At 43.6% G+C, this 22,141-nt stretch overlaps 1 protein-coding gene across 2 annotated transcripts in view; it reads right to left on the bottom strand.

The window, feature by feature from the left end:
- Positions 1-22,141, bottom strand: part of TYRO3 (TYRO3 protein tyrosine kinase) — a 39,548-nt gene that overhangs the window by 8,053 nt on the left and 9,354 nt on the right. For both annotated transcript variants that reach the window (XM_054275875.1, XM_054275876.1), the window contains 10 exons: positions 21,241-21,411; positions 18,472-18,558; positions 14,410-14,525; positions 11,398-11,575; positions 10,794-10,936; positions 9,367-9,511; positions 5,103-5,232; positions 4,178-4,278; positions 3,143-3,238; positions 1,352-1,432 (listed from right to left, as the gene is read on the bottom strand). In XM_054275875.1, the coding sequence (XP_054131850.1) occupies positions 1,352-1,432; positions 3,143-3,238; positions 4,178-4,278; positions 5,103-5,232; positions 9,367-9,511; positions 10,794-10,936; positions 11,398-11,575; positions 14,410-14,525; positions 18,472-18,558; positions 21,241-21,411 (1,248 nt within the window). The remainder of the gene's footprint in view (positions 1-1,351; positions 1,433-3,142; positions 3,239-4,177; positions 4,279-5,102; positions 5,233-9,366; positions 9,512-10,793; positions 10,937-11,397; positions 11,576-14,409; positions 14,526-18,471; positions 18,559-21,240; positions 21,412-22,141) is intronic.

The raw sequence follows: 22,141 nt of genomic DNA, 5'->3' as shown, positions 1-22,141 counted from the left end.
TGTAAGAATTAATTAGGTAAGAGAACCTAAACTACAAATGTCAGGGAGAGGAGACGTCATGCAAATGAAAGAAAATGTTGAAACTGAGGAGATGGCAGAGCCTGTGACTGGCACAACAGGGCCCAATTAATCTCTGACAAGGAAGCCATGAAAGATAAATGCCTTTATGTCTCTTAGCATGATTGAGTCTTGAAAGGCACTAGAGCTAAGATTTCTTAAATAACCACACTACTGGACAGCTTGGGCCAAATTCAGCAGTGATGTACATCAGCAAAATTCTGAAGTAAATTATTTCTCATTGCTATGACTCCAGATTTATGGAAATATATCAATATAATCAAGAAGTATCCCAGTCAACTACTCCCACCACTGCTGCTGCTGAATTTAGCAAGAGTCCTCCAGTCCTGCTGCAAGATCAGACTCAGACCTGTAGGGGAGTGTTCACATTATCTACTTTAGGCAAGTAATTTCAATATAATTCAGAAGACAAAAGGAGATTCCCTTTTTACAGTCAATGAGGAAAGGAAGGTGCCTCTGGAGGCTGACAGATTGTTCCTTAGTTAGATGCCTGAAGGGAGACATTCTGACTACACAAAAGCTTGCAAGCTGATTAGAATTATTGTTGAAGCTGGATAAAATGATACAAGTTACACTAGATGGTACTAAGTGTATTTAGTACAAGCTGTTATTCTGTGACAGCAAACTGGGCTCCAGAGATAAGTGAGTTTGCTTTCAGTCAGTCACAGTTAATTTTTGCCTTACAGGCAAAAGGGATCAAATAACGTAAGTTAACATATATAAACACAGATATATGCACATTTCCTTTGATTTATACCTATCTCTTAATTGCTTTTCTTGTTACAGACTTCTGCCTGTTAGTTGCCCTTGTTATGTACACTCACCAAATGGCAAATCAGAAGGGAGCTGGGCTGCTCAGTCAAATGTGCAGACTGAGATGAGTTAGCTTGTCACTGCATTCAGCCCAGACACTCTTCTGTTTATTCCAGGCTATGTGCTTGCAGGAATACTGTTCTTTCACTGCTGAATTATCAGGGCAAAGCAGACCTGTCTGAACTGCCTGTGCTACATGATGGAGTGGTTTTGGTTGCATCCACCACGTGCTATGTGCTGTAGAAGCAACTAGGTGCTATAGGTCCTTTCCTGAAGAGCTTCCACTACAAAAAGACTGACATGAAAGGGATGGGAGACAACACGGGCAGAGTGGCTGAGTGGGAAGCTCAGAGAGAAATAAAGAGCACCAGGGGATATTTGCTGAGAATAGGACAGACAATATTTAATCTTTCCAAGCTCTCTTTTCTTGAGTAATTCAGGTAGCCCTGCTCCCACATACCTTTCAGCATCTTCACTGCCACTTTCTGGAAAGAGCCATCATCGAGCTTCAGTAGTGCCTCTCGAACTGATCCAAACTCTCCTGCAAAAGTATCAGAGTAGGCAGTGAGGGAACAGCTTCTAGTGAAGAAAGTATGATTCACAACAGGTTCACTTCAGGGGTCACTGGCAAAGAAGCTGAGTACCCATAAGAAATGCTCTGTTTTTCATTCTGCAGTTCCAGACAGCAGCTTTCAGCACATGTCTGTCTAGAAGAGATATCACTACCAGTAGACAGAGCTCACTGTGCTGGCAGTCCAGAAGGCAAAGGAAAATGAGAAGGGAAAAAAGCAATTCCTGATCAGACAGATGATGCAGAGACAGAGTTTAGGCTGGGCAGACATTTCTGGGGAAGCCAAATCATGAGGGATGAGTCTGAGTGAGGTTCTGTTCAGAGAGGAGGCTCTTTGCTGGAGCAGCAAGTGGATGGGATGGCTGAGGAAGCTCTTAGTATTGACAGCCATCAGAGCTGAGTGATAGTGCCAGGGCTCAACCATTTGAGACACAGTCAGCCTTATCTCACAAAACTCAGAGAATTACTTCTATGAATCACAGGAGACCAGAGAAAACAGAGCGTCTGCTTGTGTGTGAGAGATATGTTGATTCACAGAAGGCAGTATTTTGCCCAGGTGTGACCTCTAATGAGTTAAGAGGAAATGCAACAGGCCAAAACCTCTTTCAAATATTTAGCCTAAAGAGGATTTATACCACAGCCTAACAGCCTCTTTGCATTAGATCTGGCTCTAGATTTGCTCTCCCTAATTTTGTAACTGCTTATCCCACCCACAGTGCATTAGTATGAGAAACTCTGACACTGAAAAGAAGGAAGCAAAATATGGCACTCAGGACACCTACCCCAGAAGCATTATCTTCCCACTGGCTTTTCACCAGTGTCCCTCACTACTCTATGGCATGTGCTTACTTCACAAAAACCATGAGCAGTGGATCTGACCACAAATCAGGAAAATGGGAAGGAACAAAGGTATTTTGTGCTGCTCCCATACTATGGAGCTGTAGAGTCAGCAGAGCCCAAGATAATGCAGTTATGTCATCTTGTGACATGTGACCTGGGCTTGTGGCAGTGGGGCTGACAACACGGACCAGGTCTTGCCAGCTGGCATCCCAACACCAAGGCCATGCCCTGGGGCCCCTCTGCAGCCAATTTCAGTTTACCCGCCATGGGAGCAGCCCAAGAGGGTTGAAGTAGGATCCCAGAAACTGGCCAAGAGCTAACACTCACAAACAGATGACACAGCTGTTTGATTACTTAGCATTGTTAAGCCCTCCGAGACCACTTCTGCAGGAAGGTCATCTTCCTGCTCTGAAAGAAACACATTTGTTCTAGGAGGGATGGAGGGGAAGAATGCTCCCTGTGGGAAAGGGCAAAAAATCCTGCAATAAAACTAATCATATAAAGCAAAAGGAAAAGGTGAACGTTAATTGACTATTCCTTTGTTTAAATTTCTGTAAGAAATTCACACACCAGTGAATTAACACTGCTTTGGAAAGCTGAGCATAGGCTGCAGTTCATGATTGTGTGGAGCCATATTACAGGAATGGCTTAGACAATATCCTCTTAGTTATGCTAAACCCCTGAAATGTTTTATCCCAGCGGAAGGGATAGTTCCATTTAAATTTCCATCTACAAGCTGGAGAGAAAACAGGCTGCTTGTAATTGCTTCTTCCTACTCAATAGTTAAATTAACACAAGTGGGATTTTCAATGTAAAGCCTTGTTCAGTTTTGGTTCTTACCCTTGCCCAACATTCTTCCCAAGGTGAACTGCTGCTCTTGGATTAAGACATCTTTTAGTTTTGTCTTCAACTCATCACTGATCCCTACACTCTCCACTGGAAAAAAACCAAACAACAAAACAAATGAAGCATCAAATAAGGGATATTTAAATATTCTGTCACAACATTAAGAGTCGTCTGTTCTAATCTCCATCTCCAATCTGATTCCCACACTGTAAGCAGGGAAAAGGGCAGAATTCCCTTCCATGTCCTCTAGCCTCACCTCAGACAAATGGCCAGTAACTTTCAACCATCAGAAAATGTACTTACAGTACTTAAAGGGAGAGGGTGTGATAATACCACCCTTAAACACTCCAAGAACAACAGGAATGCAGAAATAATGTAAAGAATGCTGAGAAGACAAAATCCAATCAGAAGGGCCACTGATAGACACTGGTTCACACAACTTAATTTTAGTTGATGGAGCTGCACCATTTTAATTACTGACTGGAGCATCATCCTACCCCAGCTAAGCAGTGCTGCCACAGAGAGCCATGCCCTTCCTGAACCAGGAGACAGAAATGGATCACCTTAATGGATCATCTGACCATTCCTGGAACTCAATCTCCTCTTTGATAAATTACTAATTCCTGGCTTTCCAAGACTGATTGATTGGTTCATGCTTGTATGCAGCACAGCTCAGCATACTGAATTTAAAAAGTCCTGCTAATATTGCTCAGCCATATTTATCTCACCACTGGATTATATTCCAGTTGAAGGAGTCCTTGTATTGTGAAACTGGGGCAAGGGAGTGGTGAATTTATGTCTTGCATTAATATACATAATGACTGTAGCTGTAATTAGCAAGTGCTATGTAATTGGTATGGAAACAACCATTCTGGCCTTTCACCTCCGCAATTCACAGTGTCTAAGCCTCATTGTAAATTAATCCCATGTTTTTTATCAAGAAACATCAGTTTCAGTGAAAACAGAGAGAGCATTGTAAATGCATGAACATAGCTTCCCGGGCAGAATCACTCAGGTCATTTTACTTACATGTTGCTTCAATGAGCTCTGGGCCCTCCCTGTTGAAAGACCTGGCAGCTCTGAAATGGACTGCTGGATCCCCTCTGCCAACCACACTGCCAAAGGCATGGCTAGAAGGCAGAAAAGACACACAGGACCATGATTACACGGGCCATTCAATTCTAAAAGGGTGTGTTGAACAGTACGGATGATTTCTCGCTCTTTGCCAGATAAATTCTGCAGACCGCTTTGTTAAAGAGGGTGTATCTGGAGAGGAGAAACAATGGGTTTATGCTGCTTTGCTGATGCACCGACAGCCTTCCAAAACAGGGGAATCACTCCTCCCAAGTGCCTGTGAGAAGCTGCAGGTTGGGGCTGGTTGCAGGAGTCATAGGAGCAGAGATGCTGCTGTGACAGGGAGGTCTGGGGGACTGGAAAGAGAGGGAACCTTGTTTGCAGTAAGGAGCAAACCACAGCCAAGAGTCAGAGGTGATGGACAGGAAACTTTACTGGGGATCCAGAGGTTCTGGGCAGTCAGGAAGTTACAATCAGCCGAGAGACTGAAAACCAGCATGGGATAAAGGGCTCAGACCATAAGAATACAGATGTTTCATCTGTGGATCTTTTCTCTTAAGCAGCAGTGCTAAGAATTACCTTCATAGAGTTTATATTTGTATAGTCTAATAAGGCATTGCTATTAACATAGCATTTTTTCTACTGTATTTTTGGTGCTGTCATTTTGAAGAAAAGGCAGGCACCCCAAAACTATGGGAAAAAACCAGTAACAACACACTCCCCAAAAAATTCCAACAAAAAAACAACCAATACAGTTACTCAAAGAAACTGCCAAAAGTACTCCATCCACACTGCTTTTTTGAAAAACAATTGAGTCAGAAACCACAACAGAAGAGAAAGCAGAGATCTCTGTAACCAGCACAAGGAGAAACTCCCTTACCCAAACCGAGTTTCCTTTCTTCTTTTTCGAAGGAGAATAAGAGCCAGAGCAACAGCTGTGACCAGAGCTGTGAGAATGCCCAGTGCCACAGGAACCCAGGATGTCCCATAAGGAGGTTGTCTCTGGCCACCTAGATGATGGAGAAAACACCAGTCAGGAAACAGAAGACTGCTAATGTTAAACAGGCCAATTTCTCCTTTAGATTTTAAATGGGAAAGCCATGCTGCTGGACCTGGTGGATCTTTGTATACTGGAATTCGGCATAAACAGCCAAATCATCAGGAAAACGAGCTATTTCTCACAGCAAAGGCAGAGCAGAACCATCTAGTTGTCAGAAACTATTGGCTTTGAGCCTTGAGAATGTAACAGGTGCTGCACCAGATTATATTATTTCACATGAGCTCATGATCTGGGGCGCTTCAAATTGGAGCCTCAGGACAAGAAGGTTCCTCAGCGCGATCATTCTGCATGTGGGTTTCACCCTGTCCTGTTTGAGACAGACCAGAACCTTGACCAGGTAACACAGCACTACCTGAATGTCAGCTAGGCAACATTTTTAAAGACAACAGAGAAGGACAATTGCCTCATGGCAATATGGTTAAAAATATTTACATTTTTCCTCTAACCCTTCCCACAAAGAGAAGCATCCTGAGGGACTTGGTATTAGCTGTAACTTTACAATGTTGTTTGGTGGTTGCAGCTTCTCAACGTCTCTCCCCAAAGAAAAGAATATTTTCTCCCAGAATATGTATACTTTTGACTACAAAATGTCTACAGAAGAAATGGAGACACTGCCAAGCTGAGCAAGCTGTCAGGCAAGGAAGATAAGCAATACAGTTCTGAATAAAAAGAATATTATCTATGCCTGGCAAAAAATGATAAATTAATCCAACTCCCTGAGAGATTTCTTCTCCAAATACAATTACTAAGGATTAAATGTGAATTTGAATGGATTTATTAAAATCTAGGATGGCCCTCATTCCAAAATGTTTAAGAGCTAACAAGAAAAGATACCAGGTCCCTGAGCACCTCCTTCATCTTCATGCTCACTTTGCTCACCCTCAGCAGCTGATTGCCCTTTACCTGAAGGCAAGGAAGAATCATCTTTGATGATGTAAGTAATCCTGATATAAGTCATGACAGTATAAATAAAACTGTTCTTAAAAGAGATGTTAGGTTTATGGGCTGGAATTTGGATGGATCTCTGCATAGATGCATATGAAAAATAGTCAGACAACCCTTGCTGGCAGAGTCCAGGCAGGCAAGAGGCTCCTGAGGCTTGATTAACAGCTACATGGAGGAGCCTTATCATCCAGGTTTTTAAAGAAGTAGTATTAGTTAATAAATAGGTAGAGCTTAAGGACACAGAATTGTAGACAAAAGGAGGAAGCAGACTAGTACTTCTCCACTTGAAGCAAATTATCAGATCCTCAGTACTTATTTCCCAGCATCTTATCTCCTTCAGTGACTCACATTTTCTTTTACCATCCAGAAGGCTTTACAGGCTCTGGGGCTTATGATACTCCCTCTTGCTGCAATTTTCAACCCAGCCTTCAAGGCTGTTTATGAGGAGGGAGAGATCAGAAACAGAAGCTGTCTTTCTCAAAAAAAATAGAGGTAACTCCAACCCTCTCCACTATTCCCAAGGCATTCACTTGGTGTGATTCTGCCTAACAATCAGGGTAGAAACAGCTAACAACACTGTTTGAGAAAGGTCCTCTCTCATAGTTAACAATAAGGCTTCCTTCTCCCTGTGGTGAGACAAACCTCTCTTGGCTTATTTTTCTAGTCTCTGTCTGGTGAGAGAGCAGGGATTTAGGTTAACTTCTGGGGAGCCCCTAAAAAAGGAGTATGGATGAAAATAAAACTAAACTAAATTATTCTCCCTGTTTCTAAACTGCTGGGAATCAGAAGCCCATCTCACAGTTTATAGCAAATGTGTCAGAAATAGAAATGAATGTTGAAATTCACTGCTTCTCCTGCTCTGCCCCACACATCCTTGCTTCCCTCTTGTGTCACTGAGTTTGAGAGGAGGCTGCAGCCCACAAGTTGCCTCTCGTCTCTCAACTCTCTCTCCCATCTCCTGCAGCCCCTTTTTCAACCAGCACACGCCTTAAGACTGCACCAGGCGGAGAGAATTCAGTATTATTAGAAGAGTCTAGAAGAGTATTTAGGAGCCCTCGGATGATGGACCCTTTTATTTCATAGAAAGTTTACATTTCAAAAGTGTGCAAAGAACATAATCCAAGAGTCTTCTGCCTAAAATTGTGAAGATTACAGATAGGAAAAAGCTATTACACCACTCTGTTCCTCACTCTGCTATGAAAAAAGAGGTTTCTTCTGAGAAAGTTTCTCAAAATATTAAAACAATCTTTGTTAACAGCACTCAAGATCTCTGCATAAGTAGGGTGGAGCTCCCACTAGCTTTGCTGTGATGACAAATTCGAGTTAAAGTTTATACGAGCTTAGTCATCCTTATTGCCGCACTGGGAGCTGGGCAGAAACCACCCCTGGCATTTCTCACATAAAGCAACCAGTGCCAGGCTGCTATTTTAGGAAAGGGAGCGACTTATGTTTTCTACCAGGCCTGAAACAAAACTGCAGTCTTTCTGCAGCTCTGCTGCTTAAGGCCTGTCAGTGTTTCCACAGTGAACTTTTACTTCCAGCCCATTATGCTTGTGAAGAAATACATGTGCTTCCAGACAGCATTTGGCCAAAACAAGCACCACTCCCGATGCTGCTTTTTTTGAAGTGGTTTGTAAATAAAAACAATCAAGCAACAACATATAGTGCTTTCAGGATCACCCCATTCCAGCTCCCTGTAAAATGCAAACCCTAAACATTCCCTGGGGCTTCTTGCCAGTGATGGCTGTTTTCCAAAGGAAACCCTGGTTCTTTCAGATACTTTTGTATGTATTTGGGTGCCACAGAAAATATCCAATCAAAAAATAGGAGGAAAAAAATTGATGGAGCTAGTGACCAACCTCAGTAGGTTCAGCTCTGAACCTTCCCACCCCTTCAATCGCTTTTAAATAATTTGAGGGCTTTGATCCCACAGTGACTGCATGGTCACACCTGACCTTCAGTGCTGACTTTGTCACAGGAACTGGGCTGCCAAAGGACCTGAGTAATGTGCATGCTAAATCCAGCACTAAATGCACTACTGCAAGTAAGGATACAGTTCTCTACTGGTTGCTCTACCTGTATCCCCATCTCCTGCTTTCTTGGGAACTCCTCTATTGAGTCTCCCTGCCATCCTTCAGCATGGAGGGATCAGGAGAGATCAATGTCCATGTGATTCCTCAGAGACATGTAGAGTGAGAAGATAGCAGCAGCAGATGGGTCAGCATCAGAAATTAGAGACTTTGATATTAGATAGACTTAGAAATTAGATATCTTGTCCTGCCACAGCCACTTGGAAACAAAACCTCAGGAGAATGTGGAATTTTTGTATGGTCACACCTCTATGACTTCTTATCACCAATCTGTATCTTTATTTGGAACATTTTCCTCTTAGTTCTGTTACAGTTTCCTTCACAAACAGGAGCTTTTCCCTTCTCCCTTCTATCCATCTCCCCATATAACATCCTGTCTTACTTCATAGCGTGCCTGCCACTTCCCACTCACAGGGAAACACAAGCAGCCAGGCAATCACCCCAGGTGAGCCCAACGGCCCTTCAGCACTAGGAGTGCACTCCACATGTGCATGTCCTTTGCTCTCAACAAACCTTCCACACGGTCCAGATTGCATGGTACAGCATCTGTACCATCATCTTCCTCTTCTACCAGTAGCTCAGCTTTTCCATGGAGACAGCTAAACTGGTTTATCATATATACATTCAGTAAAACCATTATGAAGCCACATGTGGCCACAGTTTAAATCAGGCTTCACTAAAACTAGTCAGGAATGGCATAAAATTAAATCAAAGAAGACAATCTGTACTGGAGGAGTCTTCTGCCACGTTTACTTGTGTAAATCTGTGTAAACCCTAATTTGCATATTTTCTCTTGTGTCTGCCCTTCTGCTCTGCACTAAGCACAGTAAAACCCTGTCCTAAGAAGACACAGTAGAGGCCAGAAGCTGTTTTGTTTATACCAGCTCTTTGAAGATTATTGAATTTCTGGTCTCCTTGATGAAGTGTGCTGTTGTACATAACCCCACATGTAAGTAATAAGCACTGAAAGAAAAAGACTGTGAAAAAACAGCAGTCCCAGTATTTCTGACTTTTTTCCCCAAGTGAAGGAGAAAATAGTGGACACTTACCCATGACCTCCTGGGCTTCAAGCAGGAAGAGGTCACTCCAGGGCCCACACCCTGCAGAGTTCAGCACACACACCCTGATAATCAGGTCTTTGAGAGGATTCCACATGGAGAGATTGGCTTTTGTGTCCTGCACAATCATCTCCCCCTGAGTGCAAATGACAATAAACAGTGAGCTGTTTTAAAAGGCATCTAATGTAAAACTTCACCTTTAAACCAAAACAGTACCAAACATGTACTTCACTGGCACTATAACAAGGGCTGGGAATTGTGACTTCTGGGCCCTTATCTCAGTTTTGCCTGAGATTTGGGCTGTTGTCTTGGGCTTCTCTTCCCAAAAATTGCTAATAGTTTCCCAAGGCATAAGGGAGATAGGAGGTTTAATAATTTCTTCCTTTGAAGTCCTCCCATGCACGTTGCTATAGAAATATGGGTTTTTTCTGCTATTAAAAGATATACCTCCTTCTTGTGGTTTACTGTAAAGCATCTGGTGGTTTTAATCCAAGGGAGGAATCTGTCTGTCTCTTTTAACTTGCTGACCAAATCCTGAATGGCTTCTGAATTTCAGCCCCGATTTTCACTTACAATGGCAAGGTCAAGATATTTTCAGTAGTTTTATGGACCTTCTTCATACAGCAAACCCATGAACATTTGGCTGCCTCCACTGACACAGAGTAAATTCAATGAGAACTCAAAATACCATCACACAAAGTCAATGACGCTGACCTAGTGTGAAATGGGTCATACAAAATAGGAAATAATTCTTTTTTCCCTCTAGCTGTCTACTATTACAGGCTTGCTCTTCATTAATAAGCACTGGGTAAACACCTATTAGGAAGTTAGAAACCATAAGAAATGCTGTGAACTTCAAAGGCTGATAGATACCTGGGAAAGGTCAATGCCAACAAATAAATGAAAGGCCTTCTACCCTGTCAGGGTCCTTTCAACTCCCTAAGTATTATAAATGAAGCTAAAGAATCCACAACCTTCTTTCTGTGATTTACAGCACAACTCATTCACTTGTTAAATACACCTTTGCTGCTAGGATTTGGAAAGCCAAGGCCCAGTCACAGGAGACAGAAAGCCCACATCCTGTACTGTCTGAGCTGGACAGCCCAGAAAGAGGCAGAGACAGACAAAGGGATTATCTCTGTTGTCCTGCTTGTGCAAGGAATGGCAGAGAACTGGTCTGTCTGCAGATGAACATTCAAGTGAAGGAATTCTGAATACGCCAGGAAGGAGGAAATGGTCCTGTATCTTGAAGTCGAATAGTGGGACATTCCCTAATGTCAGAATACATCCATTTACACAAAAGCAATGTCAGTAAACTAAACCCCTGGTATGGATGAGGGACCTTAATGCCTAGAAAATTTAGTACAAACCTTCTGTAATTCTGTGTTCAATGGCTCAGTAACTTCTCAATCTGTTACCTGAGTTACATTATCCTGAATCCATTCCAGTCTGTATCCCAGGACATTTTCTTTCAGCACATCTGGAGTCACACCTTCCCATTCCAAAATTAGACCAGGATCTCTTTGAATAACATGGATATTTTGAGGGGTGCTGTTTGGAGCTGAAAGCAGAGAACAGAACACCATCACTTGTGCAGGAAGATAAGGCACTATCCACAGTGAAAATGGCAGTTTCACCCTCTTTCCTGAGATCATCCAGAAAAGAGAGGGTGTCAGGAGAGAGAACAACTTCTGCAAACCACCAGCACTCTGTGTGTGGTTTTAAGTGGAGAAGACAGGTCAGCACCCCTCATTTCTCTCAAGATCCCACGGATCTCACAGAGCTAATGGGACCAACATGCAGAAACCCCATGGTTGGGTAAAGCCCTGTGTTACACATCATTGCTGCTACCACTTGTGACTGTGTATTATTGTTTTGCTCTGGGAGACCCTTGGAATGGATGGGCAATCTAACAGCATAATGTTTCTCATACTGCAGAAGCAGCAAGGAGTTAATGACATTTATAATAGTCTCTTTTTCAGTTTCAGAACCGCTGTCCTGTTCTTGTCTGCTGTTTCTTACCAAGCTCCAGGGTCTGGAAATAAACCCTGTCAGTGAAAGGGGAGCTGCCCATCTCATTGCTGCACTGCACACGGACGCTGTAGTTGGTGGAATGCTTCAGGCCTTGCACGGTGTAGGAGAAGGGCGGCACTGGGGTCACTTCAGTGGACAGCTCCTGGCCATCTGGTGACTCAGCTACCTGTGCCAAGAGTGAAACGAGATGACTGTTACCATAAACAATATGACTAACATGTCCACATGGATAAGAATTCATTTAATTGTCAGTTTAGGAATGTGTAAGAATAGATACAGCACCAGTAGTGCTTAAAATACTGAAATGGGACTTGTCAAACTAAGAATCATGAAGTGACATCATTTGGGCAGTACAGAAATTTTCCACCAGATGAAAATTTGGTTCCATATTTTAAAATATTTCTTTCCCTATGTTACACTTTCTACAGTTGATTATTATTCCTTTAAAGAAAACTAAATGTGCTTGTCACTTTGAGTGGTAGCAGCCAGCTTCTGAGGCTTGTTTAAATCTGGGCAATGAAAACCAGTAGAGCAACTTGCCTGTTGCCTACTGTCACCTTTTGCTCAACTCTTTTTTCCAGAACTTTGTATATTTTCAATTTTGTAGTGGATGAGAGGTATGGTAGACATAGGTAACTTGGTTCAACTAACTTGTTTCAAATTAAACTGGAAAAAAACTTCTTACCACTCCTACATCTTTCTTTTTCTTGTTGCCAAATCTGAGCTTTAAAGCAGCATGAATGTTAATTTAAATCTGATATCACTGTATGCTTTTAATGCACAGACAGAGTGAATGCTCCTACTTTTGTACTAACAATAGCAGAAATCACTGCATAGCTCCCAGGCTCAGACTTTCTCTTCAAGTGCATGCAAAATAGCAAAGCAGAGAGTAAAAGCAAGATGTACTGACAAAAGCGAAAAAGTCATTTGGACTTTATGTATTTTATATGGCAGCCTTTCTTCCTTTCTCACTGCCCTTCTGCTCACTCTCACATACACTTTTGGCACACTGGTTTATTTGGCTGGTAGAAAGGAAGAATCTCAAGTTTCCTGAGTAGAAAAGCATATTGTTGTCATTATCACTGTCACCCGCAGCACGGAAAAAACAAGACAACTATTTTGTTAAACCCTGTCTGGTGGATGATGTATTTCTGTTCAACACTCCCAAGAGCTGGTGGTAGCGCATGTGCCCCTTTCACACCCTGGAACTCGGCTTGTGTTAGCAGTCAGAAAACACTGCCATGCCCTGCCCTGTCCCCAGAAGCAATCTGCTTGTCTGAACACGGTGCTCCTGGGGCACCCGCTGCAATGCCTGAGTGCCAGAACAGCACTGCAAACTTCCAATCCCCCTTCTCTTTCTGGGAGACTCCCAGCACAAGTGCAATCATGAGGAGCCAGGAACATGTGCATTTTCACATGGAAATGTAGGTCAATGCCTCGCACAGAATCTCTCAATGTGGGAGTCAGAGGAAGCACAGTTTTCTGACAGTGCAGGGTCATTGCCAAGTTATCCCGCTACCAGACTCAAATGCAGGAACTCCGTCCTCCCCAAATAGAACAGAAAAGGCTTAGAAAAGGGGTGAGAGACTGCTGAGTTGACAGAAACTGGGCTGCTCTGATTCAGCCTCTTTTCCACATGTCCCATCCCCCAGCCCTGCCCCTGCCAAAAGTGAGGGAGAACTTAAACCCCGGCATGATTAGCATTGCAGCGTGCAAGCCAGAGAGAATAGGCTGTTCCAGCCTGAGATAACTGACATTGTAAAACAGAGGAAGAAAAGTATTTTCAACTGCAGAAAAGAACAGAAGTAGCAACAAAACCCACAAACCAGGGCCAGCTGCATTCGGGAGTTCTTTCTGCTAGTGAGTTGAAACTAAATTATTATTTCCTTTACTTCTGAAATAAACATCAGAGCATGAAACCTCTGGTTTCCCCTCAAATAAAAAGAGGACTACAAGTAAATTAGCTAGACTGCTTCCAGCATACCTTAAGTTTATAATCCTCCTCTGCATAGTTGGCAAGACTGCATAGAAATTCCAGTCCAGCTCATAAGGCTGCTGTAATCAGGTAGGGAAAGCATAGGGGCCTGGCAAATAAATCCATGGGGAATGTGCCTAGCTGTGTTTGCACAGCCTGCTTTGGGTATCACCATTTATTTTCTCACTGGGCTTCCTGCTCTTTGATCTGATTCTACAGCTAAGTATGCAATGATAGAAACTAACTCTGCCTGAGGTTGGACACATATCATTGTTTTCAGGAACTTCAAGGAGCAGACCAGTTTTTCACAGATGTGGAGTACTCTGCACTTAGCAGAGCTACAGAATAGTATCAAGCTTGATTTTCTGGGAAGAACTGGTCTTTGGCAACGGAAAACCAATCAAAATTTAGAGACAGGGCTTAAATTTGCTCTGAGACATGCAAATAGGCCTGACCTTGTATCAAAAAGCCCAATCTGCCTTCTGCTTCCATCATTCCTCACTTTCCTGTAGCACATCCTGTACTCTGCAAGCTCCTCATCCCTCGGATTCATCGGTATGTGCGAATTCCTGCACTTCTTCTGGCATCCCACAGCACAGGCCTGATTTGGCATGGGACTCACAGGCACCTGCCCTGGAACAAGCTACCATGGGCCACTGCTCCTTGCAGGAAGGGTGGGCACCCTGCAGCCACAGCTGCTCCAGGGCACTTCCCACAGAGTGCTGTGTGCCTCACGTGTGCTGCAGTGTAATAACCTCTGTGGAGCAGCTGCCATGAAACAACTGATAACCTGCTGGCCAGGAGAATGTGGCCAGTCCTTAACACTTAACTTTTGAGCATGAAGTTCATGACCTGCTCTTTGGCACCTATGAGTTGCCTCCTGTTAAGTTTTTATGTTTTAAGGCTGTGAAGTAAGAATTGGAACACGGCTGAAATGTTCGGAGAGCAAATGATAGCCCAGGAAATGTGGCTTAGAAGAGTCCAATTATTTATGCAGGGCAGGGCACAAGGCAGAGAGGCCATACCTGAAGAGTGCAAGAATGGAGAGGTGCACGGCCATCAAATCCTGGCACCCAGACCATGCTGGCATTGCTGCTGGTGACTTGGCTTACAGTTACATTGAGAGGCGGGAGAGGCATGGCTGGAAAGGAAACAAAGAGACCTTTCAGTGTACACAGAACTGAGCAGGTATTCACGTGGAAATGGAAGAGGCTTGAGGCTAAAAATTACGCAATGAAATCACTAACAGAAATGTGCTAAAATACCACAACTTTAGAGAGTGTCCCTGAATTGTTGTGAATGAAACTATTATTTTAACATCTGGACAAGCTATTGTCAGCCATTCATCACTGTCTATAGATGCATACAGGCAGTGGTTGATCTCTTTGATTGCAATGCCAGTGTGTGATGGTTGCACCTTTGCTACTCAGGTCTCTTCCCTTCCCCCTCCATTGCAGGGCATGACTCAGCCCTGCACACAGCTGCCTGTGGATCCACATTGTGAACTAAATCAGGGCTTGAAAATCCCACCTCGGGTTCTCAGTCCAGCCTTTGACACCAGCTCTGCCAGCACCAGGTGGAGGGTGGCTTGCTGCAGTGACCTGAATACCCTGGAGCTGGATTTGCAGTAGATTTCTTTGTGCTGCCTCCAGGTGTCCACTGCAAACTCCCACTGAAACACCTTGGGACAGAGCCTGGATTGAAAACTGCCTCCTCAGGCTTGGGATGAATAAACTGTTTTACAGAGGGGAAATTCAAGCCAAGGGGAGTGCCTGTCACACTGCCACACATGGCTGATACCACTCCACAAATTAAGGGCAGGGCCAGGAACAAAATCAGGATTCCAAGACAGGACAGTTAGTCAGATGCTCATGCTTCCTACCACCACAGCACAGCACCAAACTGCTTGGCTTCCTTTTAGGATCTTTGATGCTTCCCTTTGACTTCTCCTTTCCTCTCACTGCAATTCCACATAGTTAATTCCTATAATTCCGGTCACTATTTCTTTTTCACCTCCGAGTTTTCATTCTGGCGCTTCACTCCTGACAAAATTAGCAGCTTCATGAAAACTAACCTCTCCCCTGACCTTCTTCTCATTTAAAAAAATTGTACGCTGGTGCTTGTAAGAGTTTTCCTGCAGCACCTCAACAAATTGTACACCTCAGGGGTCCTCTTTCAGAAACCCATCCTCAGGACAAGGCTCTGCCTGCAGATTGAATTTTCCATGCCTCCTGAGTTGTATCCATCAGAAAGCAACAATGGAAAAGCAATTGCAAGCTGGGATTTCTCCAGCTGCATCTTCTACCCTGCCAGAGCACCTTTGTATTTCACTGCACCAAGGACAACCACAATACTGCTGCATTCAGCATATCCACAGGGCCATCTTGCAATAGAAATGCAGAGCCCAAACACTCAGGTCTCTGCAGAGGGCCTGGAGGAGACAAATAGATGGTGACACAGATTAACCCTAAAAAGCCTTTGTTGTCTGGTTAACCAGTTACCAGGACCCAGGGCAGAGCCTGGCACCTAGATAATAACAGGGTGTGTGGGTGGGGGGTGGAGCAGCAGACCAAGGGTCTGGGATGGAAGCTGGTCAATGAGTTATTAGTTAGTTAACTTAAGACTTTCCTGCATCTTTGTTTCATTCTCTTTTGATGTTTTGTGTTCAGGTCTGTAGGGTCTTTAAGGAGAAAAAATTCTGCTTTTACTGCTTACTGGGTATTGCTGAAACATTGTCCATAACTCAAGTTTTTGCAGACACACCTGTAACTTTTGGGTTTAGCAGAACGTGTACTTTTCAATGCAGGATGGCAGGCCCAAAGGAGGTATGTGCTGTGCCACCAGTGAGAAGAATCAGCTGCTAACACACTCCCTGTGCGAAGGAGACAGTGGCTGAGGAGGGCTGGCTTGCCAGCACCTTCCCCTAACTGCAGGCAAGGGCCGGATGCATTGTCCCCTCATCTCCTGGGAAAAAACTGTGGGCGGCTGTTTCCTGTTGTGCTCTGAAACACGGGATACAACCCTAAAAGGGTTAGCTGCACACATAAAGGGGAGAAAAGCCTGTCAGAAAACAGGACCTTGAGTGTTAATACAAGAGAGTTAGCTTCCTCTGTGCTTAGAGAGTGGCTGAACAATGGGGCTTTGTAATGGCTGGGGACCGTGGGCCACAATAACAGTAATTTTCTGCTTGGAGTACACCCAGCACATTGTGGGCACTACAGAGAATAGATAATGAACAACAACAGGAGCAAATAGGAAGAAATGTTAACAGTTTGTCAATGTCCTAGCAAAAATATTTGCCTCTGGAAACACAGAAGAAACTAATTGTCTAATAAATTGTAGAAAGATTTAGAGTCCTCATCAGCAGATGGGTTTGTGTAAGAGAGGAAGGCCTTCAACATGCATGTACAGACAGCTACATCCAGAAGTAACTTCATTGAATTCTGCATGTTCATAGGACCAAGAACTAAATAAACATTATTTGGACCTGCCCTATTTCTGCTGTGTAGGAGCTTTGCTTTAATTTTAATAGGGCTATACTAGATCTTCAAAACTTTTCTATTTAGAAAAGCCTCGTCACTTAGGTAAATTTATAACGACATTTTTAGACATATGTATGAGGTACTACAGACATTACTTTTATGAATACAGCACTGGACTTGCTATTCAAAACCTGAATTTTTGTCTCTGGGACTTGCCATATCTGGTGCAATGTTAGCTGAGTGACTTAAGCTTGCTCTTTCTCAGCTCTAGAACATGTGTGTGTGACCCAAGTGTATGATGGCAATATGACCCCCATAAATAGGCTGTGTGGATTCATTAGCTGATGATCCCTGAGGAACACTTTTCAGCTAAACATAGTTGCTGGGAAATGAGAGAGTTCTGAGGTCGTTACATCTTCATCTTATTAATAGTTAAAAAAATAATAATCTGTATTAAAATGAAAAACTTCAAAAGCTTGTTTATGCTAATTCTTTTTTCAATTTATGGCTTGACAAGATTTTTTAAAGTGTAATAGCTTTGTGAACTAAATTTATCCCAGGATAAAATATACATAGAAGATATATTCTACAATAGCTAACTGCGCTGTGTAGACAAGCCTTTAAGGCAACAACTCCAAATGGTTTTAAATTAAGTTATAAATCTTACTAGTGAAACGTTCTGCATTCTTGGCATAGCAGTAACCACAATGTCCTGAACAAAAACACACTCCTGGAGCAGTAGGTTACAGCTGGATTTCGATCTGTCCTTTAATGAAGATGAGCTACTACAACTACAGTACATAAATGATTGCTTGTATCTGCGCTGAGCAATAAGCTACCACTTGGAACAAATTATTTTTGTGCCATGCCTCTCCTGGAACTGATGATCATGTAATTAAAAGTGCATTAAAGCATGACTAAAAATTCAAATGCAGAAGCATCTCAACATGAAGAAGAAGGGAAGAGCTGATTGCTCCGATTATCCCTGTTTCAGTTACCTGGAGGAACAGAGGAAATGTCACATCAGCCTGGAGACTTCCAAATGGCAACTGGTCATGCACAGGCTAGGAATTATTTGTTTTCAATGAGCTTTTAAAGAGCAAAGAATTTCAAAAATAAAAAAATAAAATTCATAAACCCAGTGTGGATGAGCAGACCTTAGTGGCCACTGGTGATCACCTTCCTTGACTTTTTCCAATATCTAATGTGATGCTAATAAAAGCAAGCAGAAGTAATGGCCTCTTTAGCTCTAACAAGACCCATCTATTCCCAAGAGGGAAGGACTTCCCTGCTACAAATTTATATCAGCTTCATCTCTCACAAAAAACTTAATCGCCCCAGCTCTCTTCTTTTCAAGGAAAAGCTGTCATTTGACATCACATTTCCACTCCTGAATCAGATGTGGATTATTTTCAACAGCCTGGGATACAGCCCTGCATAGGAAGTGGGAACTGCTGTTAGAGCACAAAGCATTGTTTCCACTGCTGAGAGCTCCAGCCGGTGCCTGCAGCCTTGAGGCACCTCCTGGCATTAAGGAGCTCTACTTTCCCTCCCCAGAGAGCAAATCTGAGGCCCTTGCCCAGTCTCTGGCACCCAGTCTCTCACCTTTAATTTGAACAGTGGCAGTCCGAGACGAAGACAATCCCTTTACGTTGTGAGCTTCGCAGGAGAAAACTGTACTTTGATTAATACCTGGAGAGCAGCCAAGAAAAGGAAAGGAAACACAAATAGCTATATAATCCAGCTTCAACCTTCAGCAGAATTTCAGTTATTTGTGACATCCAGCTCCAGGCAGTTGGAGGGGTGAGCAGGGTGCCAATCAAAGGTATGCAGATTTCAATGTAACTAATGTGCTAAACACATTTTTAATAGAGGGAGTGTGGCAATGCAGAAAAGCTTTCATGGAAGTGTCAGAAAGCACTGAAAAGGAAGGAAGAATCTGTCAGGACAGCAGCTTATAGTGCTCAGGTAGTAGATGTCTGCTTCTCACATTCTGGTGAGCATCTTTGGAGCAAGGATTGTGCTGAACTTTGAGCTCACACAAAGCCCAATGCTTTGGGTCTCAGCCTACACTTGAGCAACATTCATCTTACAACTGGGCTATAAGCCCAGGCAAACCTTCAGTCAGATGCTGCCTATTTCTAGTCAATGCCCACCTGTCCCCCACCTTGCACCAGACTTCTGAAGACACACAAAGGAAGCAAGAGTTAAATGCTACTGCATCAGCACTGAAACACTTTCCAGGGGTGATACAAGTCAGAAGTCTTCTGTGAGCATCCATCCATCCATCCATCCATCCATCCATCCATCCCATGGCATCATGGCACAATGTCTGGCTGTCCCAGGACACACACAGATATTGCAAATATATCAGAATTGAGATAGATTTGCAAGGCTGCCTGGAGAACTGTGTCCAGCAGCTATTGTCACGTGGCTTGGCCCTCAGTTGCCTTAAAAGACTCTGAGAAAAGGTAAAGATTGGCTCATTGTGGCATACAATTTAGGAAGGAAAATCATTTCAGAGCTGCACAGAGCAGCTTGCACAGTGTCTCTGACCATTGACTCATCTCCCAAGCCTGAGACTAACAGCATGGCAAAGAAGGTGAAATGAGAGAGAGCAGAGAGTGCTATTCTCATCCCTGTGAACCAGAGGAAGAGGCTGCCAACAGGCTGAAGGCCAGACAGCACAGCAGAGCAGCATCTGAGGTGGTAGGCCTGTCCCAAGACAGAACCTAACACAGCCCTGTCCTGAGGAAAATACAAAATATACCACAAACCAGGAACTGCATGTTCCCTAACACCATGCCAGCACTGCTTTCCAAATACAACACTGCTGAACCTTCTCAATGTTTGCTTTCTAGCCAAGTATTTTGTTACTATTTTCCTCAGAGTGCAAAGCTTGTTTTCTTACCAACTGCCTCTTTTGACAAGCTTTGGTAATCCAACCATGCAGATTGTGTCCTGCTAATGTTTCAAGTTGCAAAGACAAGATATGCCCAAGGGACACCCCAAAGTGTAATGAAAGAGGGTGTGCCCAAGGGGCATCCCAAAGAACACTGGAAGCAAATAAAGGTGCTGAAGACACTTAATAAATAAAACAGCAATTAATTTGGAGAATCACTAGGAGTAGATGTCTTTTTCAGGCTTCCAAGCCACTGCCCCCCAACAACAGATATTTTGTGAGGCACTGTGGGATGAGTTAGTGGAGGAGGGGTGACTTATTTTTTTATTGTCTTTCTCCTCTTGACTATCCGTCCTTTCAGTTTCCATTTCAACAGGCAGGTTATATCACAAGGGAGCAGTTTTCATTTCCAACTTAGAAACACTTAGCGATGGTGGCTACCTAAGAGAGGGAGCAGATGATTAAAATCATTTCAAATCACAAATCATGTTTTGATTTGTGAATAAAAAAGGTTCTAAGGAAAGCCTGAATAGGACTGGACAGCTCAAAGAATGGTCAAAGACATACAAAAACTCACCCTGGGTGTAACTGTATTAACACTGACAAAGAGGCTCCAGAGACAACTCTTAGTTGTAAAACCTTTTCTTTCTAAATAACAAGTTAAACTTTGGGTCAGGGGAATTGAGAATAATAAAACAGCAGCAAAGAGAAAACATAACACAAGACTGTTGGACAACTAACTACAATGAAGTTACTTTTAAGAGATAACTGCAAGAATAGCTGCAGTCAGTTCTAAGTAGAGAAACATCACCTTTTTTTGGAAGTGGTCTGAAAAGAGGCCCTAACACCTACTGGCTCCTGAGTTTTTCTGCTGACTCTGCTGGGGAAAGCTCTGCTCTGGGGCAAACCTTGGTCTTGAAGGGTATCAACCAGCCCATTTCAGCACTGATACAATCACTCTTGAAGTATCAATTACATGAGGCAGTCAGATTTTAATGATAAAAGCATCCAGCAAGCCTGCAAGAACAGAGATCGGGGTGGGTAAGAGAGGGGAAAGCAGGGCTATGCACAGAAGGAGGGGATGGCATCTGCTACATGTGAATGCTTGGAGTTCCAAGAGAAATGGCACCGACAGAGTCACTTCATATAACCATGAACACCCTCCACGAGGTGGAACAAGAGGCACCCAATGCATCATCTGTTCAACAGCATCTTCAACAAGAGTGCCAGGCCCACCCAAACTCTGTAAGAGCCTGTGTGCCTCAAGCCAGCAGCAAAAACACTGGGCAACCACCACTCCTTGAGATAATCTTTGTGTGTGATCATGTGTGATCATGACCACTCAGCCTTTAATGCAGAGCTAAACATAATTCCCACACTATGTGGCTACCCAACGCACAGGGCACGATCAGAAGAGAGCTGTTGTCCTCTTCTGATGCTCCAAGTGATCCCAGCAGTGGCAGCAGCCTTACCTGACACATTTAAGATGGAGGGGGAGACGTCTGGAAGCCCCACTCTCGAGTCTCCCATCCACCAGACAATTGTCACTGGTTCAGGGGGACCAACAGCAGCACAGGCCATATGAAATGGAGCATTAGGGGACACAGACACATCCTCAGGTTCCACAGTAAAGTAGGGCACACCTGGAAAAGCAACAGACAAGTGACAATAACTGGAGCAACCGCCTCTTGTTTATTTCCATTAACGCCAGTGCCCAGCACTGGACATCCATCTGTCTTGCTGCTAGGCTGAATCCGATGCCCTCCAAGGCCTCCACAAAAACCAAGGGTCAGATATGCTTCATCACCTCAGGGCACGAACACCTAAGTACTACTACTCCTGGAAGTCAGAGAGAAAGAGTGCTTGCTTCCCACAATGCCTTTGAAAAACCACTTTCAAGACCCCCCTATGAAACAGCTTTTAGTGGTAGTATTTTCTCAATTTTTCAGCTGGAGAGAATAGAGTTTAAAGAGGCAACAGTCAATAACTTTAGTGGTGGCAGACACCACTTTAAAAGACAGCTAATCCAGCTGCAGATACCTCTTGCCATGCATTAAAAACTGAAGCTTGAGAAAGCGTTGAACTGCCGCCTTTAACAAAGCCATGAATGAGGAAAGAATCCTCGCGGTGAGAGACTGGAGCATTTACAATGCCCTCTCTGGAGCTTAATTGAATGGAGATGACTTCCAGCACACTGTGACACCACGACAACCGGGCTGCCTCGGAGCCAGGGATAATTTGTTTCAGAGCTGAAGACTATCCACGGACACAGCTCTCTCAGTAATTACCTGCTCCCCACCATGGAAAGACTCCTGGTTGGTACAACAGGTATCAGGCCAGGCCCACGGGGAGCAGAATGCAGCTGCAATGCTA

This window comes from Melozone crissalis, unplaced genomic scaffold, assembly GCF_028551555.1.
Source record: "Melozone crissalis strain CALT ecotype California unplaced genomic scaffold, PUWL_Pcris_2 ptg000018l_1, whole genome shotgun sequence".
Taxonomy (NCBI): domain Eukaryota; kingdom Metazoa; phylum Chordata; class Aves; order Passeriformes; family Passerellidae; genus Melozone; species Melozone crissalis.
Note: the sequence above shows the minus strand (reverse complement) of the source record. Positions and strands in the feature narration are given on the sequence as shown.